Here is a 16,113-nt window from a genome sequence, read left to right as displayed (position 1 = left end):
CCCATGGACACCACGGTCCTGCAGTTTGGTCAGGGAACCAGGGTTTTTTTTTGTCTTTGTTTCTTAATTTTATTTTAAAATTTGGGGCGTTGGGTTTGGGCCCTCGGTGTGCTCAGGAGTGACCCCTGGTGGTGCTTGGGGAGACTGCATGTGGTGCTGGGGTTCAAACCCTGCATGGCTTTGTGCAAGGCTAGTGCCTCTTTGATTGTTTGTTTTGGGGTCACACCCCAGACCCTCAGGGTTTATTCCTGGATCTTCACTCAAGAATTACTCTTGGCGGTGCTTGGGGACACTCAGGGTGCTGGGATTGAACCTGGATCAGCTGCGTGCAAGGCAGTGCCCTCCCAACTAACTTTCTTTGCAGCTATGAGCCACACTCTTTACTCGCTTCTTTTTAATTAATTTTTCTTCTAATTTTTAAATTTCATTTTCATAAGGCTGTACACATTAATTGATTATGTTCAATATTTCAACACCGATCCCACCACCATCACACCTTCCACCACCATTATTTTGAATTTTCCCATCACCATTCAAGCCTGCCTGCCACAGGCAGGTGCTAGATAGTTTATTTTGTATTGCTTATTATGAATGTCATGAGAGGTCGCGCGGCCTCGAAAGTGGCTGCACATTCCTGGAATTCTAAAATTGTAAATGATTGGGGTCCAGAGACATCTTTGTAGGGAGCTGATCCATTCAGAGATTTCTTTGTGAGTCTCTGGATCGAGGCTGTTGATGCTCTGAATTGGCACCAGGTGACAGCCGGGCCCCCGAGCGAGTGGGGAGACAGACGGGGAAGGATGGCCCATATCTTCCGCTGCCATGGGCCTGGCGTCTTCAGTCCCTACTCCTGCGTACCTGGGTTTTTCTTCTCCAAGCTTGTGGCCGCCGGGGGTTCGTCTGGAGTGATCGAAGTGAGAGGAAGAGCCACACTTTTTTTGGGTCATACCCGGCGATGCACAGGGGTTACTCCTGGCTCTGCGTTCAGGAATTACTACTGGCGGTTTTTGGGGGACCATATGGGATGCTGGGCATCGAACCCGGGTTGGCCACATGCAAAGCAAACGTCCTACCCGCTGTGTTGTTGCTCCAACCCCCGTGAATGATTTTAATGGAGCCGCCTCCAGGGTGCCGGGACATGGACCACGGGACAGGGAGGATCATCTCAGTGTGCGAGCAGGAGGACCAGGTGTACAGAGAGACCGGGGACATGTGTGTCCATTTCTGACTGACGTTGATTACCGGCCTGATAAATCACCTTTGACCTTTCCTTTCTTTAAAGGTTTGGTGTTGACATGCAGATGATGAATTTCACAACGGGTGAATTCCAGCTCACCAAAGCTTGTCCTTACCAGGTAGGGTGCTGTGGTGGTTTTTTTTTTTTTTTTTTCAATTGATTTTTGTTGACTGAAGTTGTCTGGTTTTGTGATTTATAGTACTTAACAGCGGTGGCTTCCCATGCACATAATTCCAGTGCCACACCTATCAGCCTGTCACTGTGTGACGCACCTCTCTCTCCCCCTAGTGCCACCCCCTCCTCCATGCCTTTGTAAATTTAATTTTATTATTATTGTGTTGGTTTGTTTTGTTTTGGGGCCACAACTGGCGATGCTCAGGGGTTACTCCAGACTGTACACACAGGAATTACCCCTGACCGGGGGCCTGGGGGGACCACATGGGATGCCCAGGATGGAGCCCAGGTCACATGCAAGGCAAGTACCCTACCCACTGTACTTTCTCTCTAGACCCCAGACACCCACCATATTGGTTTGTTTTATTTTATTTATTTATTTATTTTTTCTTTTCTGGTCACACCCAGTGATGCTCAGGAGTTACTCCTGGCTCTACATTCAGGAATTACTCCTGGTGGTGCTGAGGAACCATATGGGATGCTGGGAATCGAACCGGGTTGGCTGCGTGCAAGGCAAACGCCCTACCCACTATTGCTCCAGCCCCTATTTTATTTTATTTTATTTTATTTTTGTAAGGTTGCTCACAGTAATTGATTACATTCAATATTCCAACACCGATCCCACCACCATTGCATCTTACCACCATCATTTTGAATTTTCCCAAACTCCACCCAAGCCTGCCCCAATAGCAGGCTCTACATAATTTATTTTCTGTTGCTTGTTATTTCTCTAAAAATGATCAAAAAAAAAGATTTCCTTAGAAGAAAGTGTGTGAAGATTGTCGTATCTCAACCTGGACATATACCGGTGGTTTTTTTTTGTTTTTTTTTTAATCAAAAAAAATCCTCACGCCGGCGGGCCTTGCTGCTTTACGTAATGCAGTGTTTTCATGTAATACACGCGGCCGCGCCAGGTTCTTCTGTAAACACTGGGGATATGCCGCAGATTTTCCCAGTGAACTAATGTGGCAGGGACCCGGGTTCGTGTTGGCCTGTAAATCACTCTGATGAATGATTTGTATTCTTGGGAGTGAAAGAGACGGAGCTGTGCGGGAACTGGAGACCCCCGCACTCACAGGCCTCGTCAGGGCCCTTGGCCCCATCAAGTCCTTCCTTGGGGCAAGATCAGGCAGGAGCAAATGCAGGTTCGCTAAGGCATCGCCAGCGTGTGGCTCATGCTGCAGCTGCTGCTCCAGTTTCCGTCACAGTCGTCTCCGCGCCTCTGGGACGGGGCTGAGCTGTAGTTCCTGCACCCCCTGCACAAGAACGCTTGTACAAGAAAAAGTAGTGGCAAGACTCCTGGGGTCTTGCGTAGACTTTGAAGGAGGAGAAAGCGTGTTGGGTGGCGAGGAGGTGGCTGGGCCGGAAACTCCACATCCTGTTTCCTGCTTTCCACTCGCGGTTCTCTGACTCTCTAGGTGGAGCCGAGTTTTTCTTTCTAGATTCTTTTTTTTTTTTTGCTTTTTCGGTCACACCCAGCAATGCACAGGGGTTACTCCTGGCTCTGCACTCAGGAATTACTCCTGGCGGTGCTCAGGGGACCATATGGGATGCTGGGATTCGAACCCGGCTTGGCCGAGTGCAAGGTAAACGCCCTACCCGCTGTGCTATCGCTCCAGCCCCCCAGTCTTTCCAGATTCTTGATGCATAAACTCAGTTCAAGAGAGAGGCATGTGTTCAAGAGATTTCACACTGGAAAGTCAGGCCAGAGAGATAGTCGAGAGGGTAGGACACACCCTCGGGTACATCCCCAGCACCCCAGATTGTCCCCCCAGGCCCTGCCAGGGGTGATTCCTGAGCACCACCAGGTGTTGTTTTGAAACAGACCCACAGAATCATGTATGGTCACGTGAGCCGTCCTTCTGATGCACCCGTAGATCTCTCGGGCGTTCTCATTCTGCACCCTTACCTTTCCAAGGAGACACTGCTGGTTATAAATCACTTGACTAGCAGAGGGAGACCCCAGACCACACGCAGCAACTTAACCAAGCATGTTTCTTTATTGCTATTATTTTAAAATTTACTTTTGAGCCATATCTGGTGGTGCTCAGAGCTTACTCCTGCCTCTGTGCTCAAGGGCCACGATCCTGGTAGGGTTCTGGGGACTATTCAGCATAGGATCGTCCACGTGCAAGACAAGCTCCTTAACCCCTGCCCTATCTCTCTAGGCCCCAAAGCCCATTTCTGCTATACTAATGGTGCAACTCATTTGGGAAGTGCTTTTATTTATTGTAAATTTTTCTTACTGTGGTTTATTAACCTGCTGGCAGCAGGGGTGATGCTTATGGTATTAACATACACAGCTTCTTCACCTCATCACCCCTGACTCCTCCAACAGTGCCCCTGGAATGCTTTCGGGCCACCTCTTACCCCCCAGCCCCCAACGCCCACTCGTCTGCCCCACTTAATTGTTATTCTCAGATTTGAAGTTCAGGGCAAGTGATTTATTGTCATTTGGTGCTGTCTGTTCCCTTATTAAAAGTTTTTTACTCATGACTGATGATTTTTTTTCCCCAAAGAATAGTGGACCCTTTATGAAGAAAGTTGCTACCTTTAAGAATTTTTGTTGATAGGGGCTGGAGCGATAGCACAGCGGGTAGGGCATTTGCCTTGCACAAGGCTGACCCGGGTTCGATTCCCAGCATCCCATATGGTCCCCTGAGCACCGCCAGGAGTAATTCCTGAGTGCAGAGCCAGGAATAACACCTGTGCATCGCCGGGTGTGACCCAAAAAGAAAAAAAAATTGTTGATCAAAAGAATAACATCAGTGCCTTTGAGACGCTTGGGATTTCAACTTAAACTTCCTTAATCTTTCAAAATTTGGGGGCGTCTCCCAAGCGAAACTCAGGATGGCCCACTGGCGATTCTTGGCAAAGCTGCTTGAACCCTCTGGTGCCAGGGATCACCCGGGCTGCACCCAGCACTGCCCCGGGGGACCACATGGTGCTGAGCATTGCCCCTGGGGCGGCTGCATACTCACTGCAGGTGCTATCCCCTAACCCCAACTCAGATTCTTCCTTATTCAGTACTCTCACGAAAAGAGAGAAATGCATCATCGTTTTGTTGGTTTGCTTTTCTGAAGTGCTTTCCTTTGGTTGAGAGCATATGGGATGGAACGTTTACGAACTGTAATGCACTTAGGAGTGGTGAACGTTCTGTGCATCCCGGCTCTGCCATCTTTATCTCCGTGACCCCTGGGCAAATGGAACCTAAGTCTCATATTTTCTCCTTGGAAGGTTTGAAGAGTCAATGAGGTTTTGTAGATGGCTCAGCACTCTACGTGCTTTAATTATATTCCAGATGGTACTGTTATAGTTTCGAAATCAATCCCAAACAGCTTTTAATTCAGTATCCATGATATGTTTATAGAGCAGTGTTTCTTCGAGACGTTTATAATTTCCAGTGAAATGCATTCAATACGGTCACACCCTTCCAGTTAACATCGGAAATGTTAGCAGCGGTCCTAAAGAATCAAATTGCAAAATTAAAAACATAGGAAAGACCGATATCCTGATGGTGAAAATGCTAAGAAATGATGAAATTGTGTTCCTAGTTAGTGGAAAGGAGCAAGGAGAAGTAGTGGATTTGAGGAAACTGAGAAAGCAGTAACCTTGGGTCAGAGAGAGAGCGCAGGGCTTCAGGCATTTTGGATGTTCTGGCCCCGGTTCTTTTTTGTTTTGTTTTGCTGTTTGGTTTCGGAGCCACTCTCGGCAGTGCTCGGGGCTTATTCCTCGCTCAGGACCCAAGGATCACTCCTGGCAGGGCTTGGGAGAGGATGTCAGGGATGGAGCTCGGGTCGGCCGCATGCACGAGGAATACCGTCCCGTCTTGCTGTGCTGTCTCTCTTGTCCTGTGCGTTGTTCCTGCCACCGCAGGTGGTCCCCCAGCACAGCCCGAGCACTGCCCGGTGTGGTCCAATCCCAGGCACAGCCCGAGCACTGCCCGGTGTGGTCCAATCCCAGGCACAGCCCGAGCACTGCCCGGTGTGGTCCAATCCCAGGCACAGCCCGAGCACTGCCCGGTGTGGTCCAGTCCCCAAATACGATGACAGACAAAGAACTAAATCTGAGCTGTTGAATTTCAAACATGAGGTTTATTCATTGAAAAAACTTCACAGAGGCAACACAGGAAGATGTGAAGGCATTGGCGATCTTCCTCTGACAGGACACACCGAGCCTCAGCAGGGGGGCTTATGAGCCCCTCAGTTCCACATTAGGGGGAGCTCGGGGTGCACCCGGTCCCCAGCAGCCGTGCTGGAGGGAGCAGGGCAGTTCTCCGAGGGATGTTCTGCCTCCAGAGCAGCCTTGTGTAGAAGGCTCCCGCCCCAGCGCCCGTCCACTCCAGAAACCGGTTCCCTCTCCAGCGTCCACGGCAGGGCGCTGCGGTCCTCCCCGTCCTCTGCGGCTCTGGCTCGGGAGACTTGGGTCCACGGCCGTGTCGGTGTGTGTGCCCGTGGCTGGCGCTGAGCCTCCCCCTTGTCTGCGTCCACAGGGTCACCGCTCTGAAGGGCCCGGCGCGGCCAGCCTCCTCCTGCAGCTGCAGCCCCTGGAGACGAGAAGGGTGGGGGTGGTCTTCACCCCCGCCGACTACGGGAGGGTCGTCTCGCTGCTGCTCCTCCGGTACGTTCCCCAAGCCCTTGGTTTCTTCCCGGCCTCTTGCTCCTCTGAAGTGCTCACACAGGGCGAAACCTGGCCCAGAACTGACGCTCTCTGCTGCAGCTGGGCTGGGAGAGGGGTGGGGAGGAGGGGGCGTGCGAATGGCCCCCCCCCCGGGGTGCATGTCTTATCCCCCGTGCCTGGTCTGTGTACCTTCAGCAGGGATTTGCCCAACTCTCCAGGAAAGCTGTGCCTTTCCCTTAGCTCATCTACTGTTGTCACCGGGACAGACTCCACACATGCGTGTGTCCACACAAACACACGTGCACATGTGCACATGGAAGATGCACACCAGGCACATATATACATGCAAACACACATGCACACACACGTAAGAACCGCACACCTGCACACACACAAATACAGGTCCCACGCACCCGAGTATACACGTGTGTACACACCTGCCTACAGACATCACACATGTGTACATGCTTGTACATATAGGGGAGGCAGATACCACACATACATGTATACACATAAACATGTACACACAGAAGATGGATGCCACACATATATACATGCAAACATGTGTATGCACACAGAAGGCAGACACAACTCACACATGTATACACACACACACTGCTCACACATGTGCACTCACACACGTCTGCATGCACACAAAGAAGGCATACACCACACACACTCCTCTCTGTCCTTAGAGTAATGGAAATGTGGCCGTGTTTGTGTGAACTTCCTGTGCTCTCCCATCTCACTTCTGGACTCCCCCGTACCCCCCATGCACAGGGAACAAGTGCAGGGCTGAGCCCCGTAACCTATTGATTGACTTATTTTCCTCCCTCCTGCCTGACAGTTACTGCTAGCTGGACCAGTGCCTTGTTTCTAGTCTTAAACTTCCTCACCTCTATTATTTTTTTCCTTATTGTTTTAATTTTGGTTTGGGGGCCAGACCCGGTGGTGCTCAGGAATCACTCAGGGGACCATATGGGGGATCAGGATAGAACCCAGGGTGCAAGGTGAGCATCGTACTCACTGTATTATATCTCCGGCCCCTTAACAGTTTCTCTTAATCTGTGGTATTTTTCTATGCCCCCCTTTCCCTTTGAGAGGCCGTGCACTCTGGGCCAGGGTTGGTGTGCAAGGCTGAGCTCTTGCTCTTCCTGTGCCTCTGGGCTTGCTGCTTCCTGGCCTGTGAGAGACCCTCAGTTCCTACCTGAGAGGACAGATTGCACCTTGAGAGGGAGAGGGAGAGAAGAAGGAGGGAGGGAGAGAGAGAAGGAGGGAAAGGGAGAACACAGGGATTTCGATGCTTGTCTGGGGGCTGGAGCGATGGTACAGCAGCAGGAAGGGCATTTGCCTTGCACGTGGCCAACCCAGGTTCTATCCGCGGCATCCCCTGTGGTGTCCCCCACGCCCTGCCCGGAGTGATCCCTGAGTCACAGCCAGATACAGCCCAGAACAAAACAGAAAAAAGTACTTGCATGCTGCATAGTCTGGTTCAGCATCAGCAGGAGTGACCCCTGAGCACAGAGCCCGGAGTTGCCCCCTGATAAGGCACTTGTCTTCTCTGTGGCTGACCCAGCTTCAATCCCCAGCACCCGCAGATGGTCCCCAGAGGGTCCCCTGAGGTCGCCAGGTGCAATCCCTGAGCACGGAGTCAGGGGTAGGAATAAGTCCAGAGCACAGCTGGGTAGCGGCCCCAAAACAAACCAGAAGATGCCTTTGACAGCTGGGAAGATTGGGCTGCGATGCTGTCTGCCTGGGCTCTGTGCTGGAAGTCTGTTTCATGGGTCTCTTTTCCCTCCAGAAATAACTTGACCATTTTCGACCTGATTGTCGTGGAAGGATTTGGGGCCAGAGAGTTGCTGAGAGTGGGCGGCAGACTTCCGGGCGCAGGAGGGTCTCTGCGCTTTAAGGTGCCTGAGTCCACGCTGATGGATTGCCACCGACGTGAGTCCCCGGGCATGGCGGGGCCGGGGGAGGCTGGGACCCAGGTCCAAGAGTAAACGGACAGCAAAGCAGGGTCTAAAGAAGTCCTGGTGTTACAGACGTCTGCCAGGCTGTCATCGGGCACGTTCCCCTTAGAAACTGAGCTATTGAACCCAGCCTTAAATAATTGTCATCACAATTATTGACTTCTGAATTGCCAGGATTGTGTCAGATACTTTTGTGTTTGGTTGGTTTTTTTGTTTTGTTTTTTTTTTTTCTTTTTGGGTCACACCCTGCAATGCACAGGGGTTACTCCTGTCTCTGCACTCAGGAATTACTCCTGGCGGTGCTCAGGGGACCATATGGGATGCTGGGAATCGAACCCGGGTCGGCCGTGTGCAAGGCAAACACCCTACCCACTGTGCTATTGCTCCAGCCCCGTGTCAGATACATAAGGCAAATAATAAACACAAAATGGATTAATCACAGAACTTTTCCTAGTAAGGGATGTTGTCTACTGTGTCATCCACTGAAGTCCCCACTGGCCGCAGGTGGCTGAAAGGAGGAAAATCTCCACATCCCATTAGAAATAAGTCTTAAGTCCTGCATTTGAATGAAAGACTTTTTTTTTTTTTAAAACTTCTTCAGGAACTTGAATAAAACTAAAAGAAGAGGTGAAGTTTTATTATTTTTTTGGTGTTTGGACCACACCGCTGGCAGTGCACAGGGCCTGTTCCCATCAGGTGTCACTCCTGGTGGTAAATGTCACATATGTTTGCCATCCCCTGCAGCGCTTGGGGCTTGCTCCTGGCTCTGTGCTCAGAGGTGACTCCTGTTGGGACTCTGGGGACCATATGGGGTGCAGGGGATCGAGCTAGGGTCAGCATTGTGCCAGCCAAGCACTGTACCCGCCGGACTTAGCTCTCCAGCCTCTTGTTTTTCCTTTCTGGTTGGAAGGCCTGCGCTCTACCCCACTCACGCCCAATTCTCATCGTTTTTTATTTTTTTCCCCCTTTTTGGGTGATGCGCAGGGGTTCCTCCTGGCTCTGTGCTTAGGAATTACTCCTGGAGGTGCTTGGGGGACCTTATGGGATGCCAGGGATTGAATCCAGCACGACCGCATGCAAGGCAAATACCCTACCTGCTGTACTGTCTCTTCGGCCCCTTTCATCCTGTTTTTAACGCTGGGAAAACACTCTGAACAGGCTAAGGGCAGCAATCTGTTTCGTGTTGGTTTGTGTGGGGATCACACCTGGCAGCGCTCAGGACTTACTCCTGGCAGTGCTCAGGGAACAGTGCTCGGGGATTGAATCTGGTGAACCACTTCCAGGGCAAGCGCCCTACCCCCTGTTATTATCATTCTAGCCCCAGAAATACATATATATTTTAAATGGAGAAAATTGGCTGGGGAAGCTCTTTTGGAGCATGATCATAATATCTCAGTGAGAACTTTTTCCATAAGGGCCACACCTAGTGTGCCAGGAATCGAATCCAGGGCCTGGCTTGTGCAAAGCTTGTGCTCACCACGTAAGCTACCTCCCCGACCCATAATTTGATGTATGTATATATATATTTTTAAGAAAAACTGCTGATTGACCTCAGTTAAATGACTGAATTTACATAGATTATGGTCACAGGTCATATAAAGGAATAAATTCAGACTGTTGGATCAGGGGCTGGGGGAGAAGGTGCAAAGGCCTGAAGCCTCTCCTTTTCACTTGAAGGCTTGGGTTCGATCTCTAGCACCAATTTCCAGCATTGCCAGAAGCAATAGCCCTTGGGCACTGCCGGGTATGGTGCCCCCTAGAGGTCAAGAAAACTGTAGACCCAGGAAAAACACAAGTCCGTACATGGAATGTACAGGGGATTGCGAACTTATAGGGACTTTCAAAATATGCTGACTCTTCTTAAACTCTTAAAAAATATAAAATGGACTGTCAGCTGTTTGCAAGGATTTACTTACTTCCTGACAATGTTTGCGGGTGTTTGAACTGTGTAAGGTCACACCCGCCCTTAGTGAGTGATTCCCAGTTCAGTGTGAGTGGGGAGCCTTGATTTGGTCTTCTGAGCGTAATATTTACAAAGTAAAACTTTAAGCTTGGGTAAGTGAAGGAACAAAGAAAATACAAAGATTTTTTTTGATGATCTGAGACACTAAATTATATGTGGATGTAATTTAACTTATGCAGAACAATGATTTAAGTATTTTAATTTTATTCAGTAGTATAATAGAATCTATCAGTGTTCTAGAATTTTATCAGAATTATACTGTGTGCTTATTATCAGCCACCCCCCACCTGTTTTCACAGTGTAGATCTTCGCTTATTAATTCAAATATACGTATGTTCCACATCTCATGGTAAAAATAAATCTTGCCGTTCACATGTCTACTAAAGATCACCTTGTGTCCTCTCCAGAGCTAAAAGACAGTAAGCAAATTCTGTCTATTACCAAGAACTTTAAAGTCGAGAATATCGGGCCACTCCGGGTCACTGTGACATCCTTGAGAATTAACGGGTACAACTGCCAAGGTTACGGATTCCAAGTGCTCGATTGTCATCCGTTTTCCCTGGACCCGAACACTTCCCGGGATATCAGCATCGTGTAAGCATCCGCTTTCCTCCTCGTGGATGTTTTGTGATGCATCGTGGGAGGGAGGAGAGACCCTTCTTTCCAATGGGGGAGGCCTGAAGGTTTGGTTTTGTTTTGCGTCCACACCTGGTGAGGCTCAGGGCTTACTCCTGGCTCAGGAATCACTCCTGGCAGTGCTCAGGGAGCCCTGCGGGATGCCTGGGATTGAACCCGGGTCGGCAGCACACAAGGCAAGCACCAGCCCTGCGGTGTTATCTCTCCAGCCCTGGAAGAGTCATCTTCCCGGAGTCTGTGGCTGGGAGAAGCACCACATCGTGCTGCCGGGGCGGGGGCAGGGGCTGGCGGTCAGGGCCTTGGGCTCATCACGGGGCGTCTGGGGTCCCCAGGTTCACTCCAGATTTCACCTCCTCCTGGGTCATCCGCCAGCTGACGCTGGTCACAGCGGCCAACCTTGAGTTCCACTTCACTCTCAACGTGACTCTGCCTCACCACCTGCTGCCTTTGTGTGCCGACGTGGTCCCGGGCCCCAGCTGGGAGGAGGCCTTCTGGAGGCTCACGGTCTTCTTCGTCAGGTGAGGCCGCCCGGCGCCGTCTTCTCCGGGTGCTGCAGCGGGAGAGACGTAGGAGGGTGCCCGTCCCCTGCTGAGGCTCAGGGGCGTCAGAGTCGCTTTGCTGCGGACCCTGGAACGGGGAGGGGGCTTCTGAGCCGCAGAGAACTGACTGACGGCCGTGGGGTGTCGAAGGCTCCTGAAAGATGGGGCAAGGCTAAGGACCCTGGCTGAAGGGACTGTTTGGTCTTGGGCCACACCCCGTTATGCTCAGGGCTTACTCCTGGCTCTGTGCTCAGGGATCATTCCCAGTGGCGGTGCTGCAGGGGCCATAGAGGGTGACAGGGATAGAACCCGGATTGGCCATGTGAAAGGCAAGTTCTCCAGCCCCAAGCAGAGAGACTTTGTTCTGAAAACATCTTCAGAAGTAGAATGGGGATGTCACAGCTAGAAATAGGCACTTTGTTTTTTAATATATGAAAATGTAATTTAGTACTTTATTTTTTATAATTTTAAATTTTTGCAAAGTTCTTTATTAGTAGGTATCAGGCACACATTGTCCCCAAACCAGTCCCTTCACCGTTCACCAGCGTCCACTTCCCTCCATCAGTGTCCCCTGTGTGTCCACCCCCCCCCCAACCTGCCTCTGGGACAGGCACTTTCCCCCTCCACCACTGTCCTAGTGTCCTCGTCCCTCATTTATGGCCCCAGCTGCAACCCACTGGCAGTCTCCCTCCCGAAGGACAGGTCTGCTCCTTCTTTCCGTTGCCCTTTGGGCTTTGTTACTCCCTTAGGAAATTGCTTTTCATTTCACACGTGAGCGAGGTCGTTCTGTTAGCTATCCTGTTTCTAAAAAGCAGGTTTAAGACCAATACCTTAGGGGCCAGAGCCATGGTACAGTGGCCGTGCTCGCCTTGCACACGGCTGACCTGGCTTCCGTCCCTGGCACCCCATCTTGGCCCCCCCTTCCCCCCAAATAAAATAAATCCCGAAGAAGTAGCAGAAAGGATGCCACCACGTACCACACGGAGTGGAGTTTTGCCACCGTGTCGCAGGCGCTTCCCGCCCGCCCAGCCCCGCTGCCCCGTAATGACGTGGCCTGTGCCAGGCAGGGCTGAGCCGTGCAGCCCTGAGCCCCGTTGCTTTCTTCCTCAGTCTGTCCCTCATGGGTGTGATTTTAATCGCCTTCCAACAAGCCCAGTACATTCTCATGGAGTTCATGAAAACAAGGCAGAGGCAGAACGCCAGCGCTTCATTGCAGCCCGACAGCAGCCAGACGGACGTGCTCAGCGCCCATCCACACAGGTACGAACAGCTGTGTGTGTGTGTGTGTGTGTGTGTGTGTGTGTGTGTCTGTCTGTCTGTCTGTCTGTCTGTCTGAAAGAAGTAGTGCAATACGTGTGTTCATCCTTCCTGTGATCTCATCAGCTTCCATTTACTCAAGAAGTGTGCGTGTGTGCGTGTGTGTGTGTGTGTGTGTGTCTGTGTCTGTCTGTGTCTGTCTGTCTGTCTATGTGTCTGTCTATCTTGTCCGTCTGAAAGAAGTGGTGCAATACGTGTGTTCATTCTTCCAGTGATCTATCTCATCAGCTTCCATTTACTCAAGTTAGAAATGTGTGTGTGTGTCTGTCTGTCTGTCTGTCTGTCTGTCTGAAAGAAGTGGTGAAATACGTGTGTTCATTCTTCCAGTGGATCTCATGAGCTTCCATTTACTTAAGTAAGAATTGGGATGTGTGTGTGTGTGTGTGTGTGTGTGTGTGTGTGTGTGTGTGCGTGCGTGCAGGGTGCTTACTCATTTCTGATTGTACTTTAAGGTTGTATACATTTTTTTTTAATTTATTTTATTGAATCACCATGTGGAAAGTTACAAAATTCTCAGGCTTATGTCTCAGTTATACAATGCTCAAACACCCATCCCTTTACCAGTGCCCATATTCCACCACCAAAAAACCCCAGTATACCTCCCACCCCCCACCCCCCACCCCCGCCTGCATAACTGAAAAATTTCACTTCATTTTCTCTTTACCTTGATTACATTCTATATTTCAACACAAAACTCACTATTGTTGTTGGAGTTTCAACACACAACTCACTATTGTTGGAGTTTACCCCCCAAAAATACGGCCCTACTGACAAGGAAGCATTTGATAATTAGTTTTCCATTGATGAGAATGAAGAGATATGAAGTCCCACGGCCGTGCGGTTTAGGATTTCTGTATTTTAGTAATTAAGTTCAGGGAGATTTATGTTGGAAATTGCATCATTTCCCTTCCGGGGGCAGCATGGGGCTGAGGCTTAGTTCACAGTCTGGAGACATGACTGTAAGCATTTGCTGGGACCAGAAGTAGTGTAGCTGGCTCTGGATCTTGGTCGTTCAGCAGCAAAGCGGCCGTGCAAAAGCCTGGCCACCCGGGCCAAATCTCGGCGGAGCGCGAGCCGGTATGGGCCCCGGCCCGAGACTGCCCCAAGGCTGTATACGTTTTGATGCCCACTGTGTTTGCACGCCTTTCTGTCCGTTTCTCTCCGTCCTCGTGGCAGCCGTACCACCCGTGTCCCCGGGCAGACCTGCTGCGGGGTGCGAGTTGGTCTGACTGGACTTTGGGAAGGGGCGGGCGCTGCTCTGAGACACCCTGTGCCCGCCGCTGCCTCTTAGGGCTTAGAAATGAGTTTCCCTCGCTTTCGCCTTCATCGCCAATGTTTTTCCTCTTCAGAAGCAATTGCAAGAACTTCCTCGATACCTACAGCCCCTGTGATAAAGGCCGAGGCAAGAGCTGCCTCCCGGTGAGCCCCCCGCCGCAGGGCCGCGTCCAGAATGCTGCCAAGCGAAGCCCGGGCACCTACGGCCACTCTCAGAAGAAGCACAAGTGCTCGGTGTACTACAGCAAGCACAAACCCGGCACCTCTGTCCCCAGCTCGGCCAGCGCTGAGGAGAAGCAGAGCCCGGTGCCCGGCGGCCCCCTGTCCCCTCCGAGAGTGGACGGCGGCACCGAGCTGCTGGCGGACAACTGGGTGAACCTCAAATATGCAAATGGCCTCGATGTCAGCCTGCAAAAAAACCTAACCCTCCCCAAAAACTTACTGAAGAGGGAAGAGAACACACCGAAAGCGGCAGCTGGTGTGAGTCCTTCTTCGGAACTCCTCCGGAAGGAGGGAACCCAGACTTGTATGTTTCCTAAGGAAACGGAAATCCACATTTCAGAAAGCCTCGCTGAGCCCAGGGAACCGGCCGAGCTCTCTCCTCTGAAGACCTCTAAGAAGCTACCTGAGAACCATTGGCAGAGAAACTCACCCCCGTTCCAGCCCAACTTGCCAGAAATTTCCAGGAAAGACACTGGTAACCTTTTTTGTTTGTTTGTTTTTTGGGGGACCATACCAGATAGTTCTCAGGGCTTAACTCCTGGCTCTGTGCTCAGGGAATCACACCCAGCGGGGCCTGGGAGGGAACCCGGGTCGGACGTGCAAGGCAGATACCCTCCCCACTGTGCTCTCTCTCTGGCCCCCACTGCAGCCATCCCTGCCCGGAGACCTTTCTCCTGCGTGTCTGTTTGCAGTGGGGTATTCTCTCACCCGGGACTCCCCCGGGACCTGGGGGCCTTCTGTTCCCACCTGAGGCCAAGGCCCAGGGAGAGTTGTTGAGACCTGGCTTGGGAGGCGAATTAGGCGGAGACCCCACGCGTTGTGAAGGTCGCTGTTGAGAAGCCCACGTGAGGGGGAGAGCCCTGTTGGTGGCTGCAGAACGAAGCCTGGCTGAGGAGTGCGCGCCTCTTTGTGATCATTTGTTCATCTGGCCTGTTTCTGCCCCTTGGCAGAAATGAAGGAGCCTGCAAATGTTTCCAGTGGAACAAAGTGTTTGCCACCTTCCTCATAGACAAATGTCACCTCCTTGTAACCCCCTGGCCCGGCTTCTCTGTGCGTCCTTTGGTCGAGGAAGGTGCATTCTCTCCCGACTGCACCCGGGGCTGCGGAGGGATCAGGACGAGTCACCGCGGGTGCAGTTAGGGGTGCCTCCCTGCTTGGTAAAGAGGATAGGTTCTGAGGGGTGCTGAGGTCTTTCTTGGCTCTTGAAAAAGGGAGCTGTAGGCCAAGCGGGGAGGGCGTTTGCCTTGCACACAGCCAACCCGAATTCGAGTCTCAGCATCCGATATGGTCCCCTGAGCATGGCCAGGAGTAATTCCTGAGTGCAGAGCCAGGAGTAACCCCTGTGCATCGCCACGTGTGACCCAAAAACAAAAACAAAAAAAGGGAGCTGTAGACCAGAGCAAAGCTCTGTGGTCCACAGGGGCTGGAGCGATAGCACAGCGGGTAGGGCGTTTGCTTTGCACGCGGCCGAACTCGGTTTGATTCCTCCGTCCCTCTCGGAGAGCCCGGCAAGCTACTGAGAGTATCTTGCCCACATGGCAGAGCCTGGCAAGCTACCCCTGGTGTATTTGATATGCTAGAAACAGTAACAAGAAGTCTCGTAATGGAGACGTTACTGGCGCTTGCTCGAGCAAATCGATGAGCAGCTGGATGACAGTGATACAGTAGGCCAGAGAAGTTTGGAAACCTCTTTTTTTTTTTCTTTTTGGGTCACACTCAGCGATGCTCAGGGGTTACTCCTGGCTTTGCACTCAGGAATAGCTCCTGGCAGTGCTTGGGGGACCATATGGGATGCCGGGGATTGAACCCGGGTCGGCCGCGTGCAAGGCAAACGCCCTACCCGCTGCGCTATCGCTCCGGCCCCATGTTTGGGAACCTCTTAACGTAAAGGTTGCTTTTAGCATAAAAATCTGCGCTTATTGTTGTTTGTTTTTGATCATTTGAAAAAGCACATTTTATACCCTTTGAGTCATAATTCGAATTAAAAAAAACCAAACAAACACAAATTGCCATGTTTGCTTCTGAGCCTTTCCCCCCTCCTGCCTCCACTCCTCACCTCCTTCCCCTCAGGAAATCGGGTCTGTCGTCAGCATCCGTCTGTCCACTTGTCCCTTTAGGTTTTAGTATTAGGGGAAGGGGAGAAGCGCACCTGGAGGGGAC

At 51.4% G+C, this 16,113-nt stretch overlaps 1 protein-coding gene across 1 annotated transcript in view; it reads left to right on the top strand.

Moving 5' to 3' along the window:
• TMEM131L (transmembrane 131 like) overlaps positions 1–16,113 on the top strand; it is a 132,247-nt gene that overhangs the window by 95,580 nt on the left and 20,554 nt on the right. Inside the window, exons 19-25 of the mRNA XM_055144828.1 lie at positions 1,283–1,355; positions 5,904–6,031; positions 7,833–7,975; positions 10,372–10,558; positions 10,933–11,118; positions 12,250–12,399; positions 13,806–14,428. Of these exons, the coding sequence (XP_055000803.1) occupies positions 1,283–1,355; positions 5,904–6,031; positions 7,833–7,975; positions 10,372–10,558; positions 10,933–11,118; positions 12,250–12,399; positions 13,806–14,428 (1,490 nt within the window). The remainder of the gene's footprint in view (positions 1–1,282; positions 1,356–5,903; positions 6,032–7,832; positions 7,976–10,371; positions 10,559–10,932; positions 11,119–12,249; positions 12,400–13,805; positions 14,429–16,113) is intronic.

The sequence above is a fragment of the Sorex araneus genome, chromosome 7 (assembly GCF_027595985.1).
Source record: "Sorex araneus isolate mSorAra2 chromosome 7, mSorAra2.pri, whole genome shotgun sequence".
NCBI lineage: Eukaryota > Metazoa > Chordata > Mammalia > Eulipotyphla > Soricidae > Sorex > Sorex araneus.
Note: the sequence above shows the minus strand (reverse complement) of the source record. Positions and strands in the feature narration are given on the sequence as shown.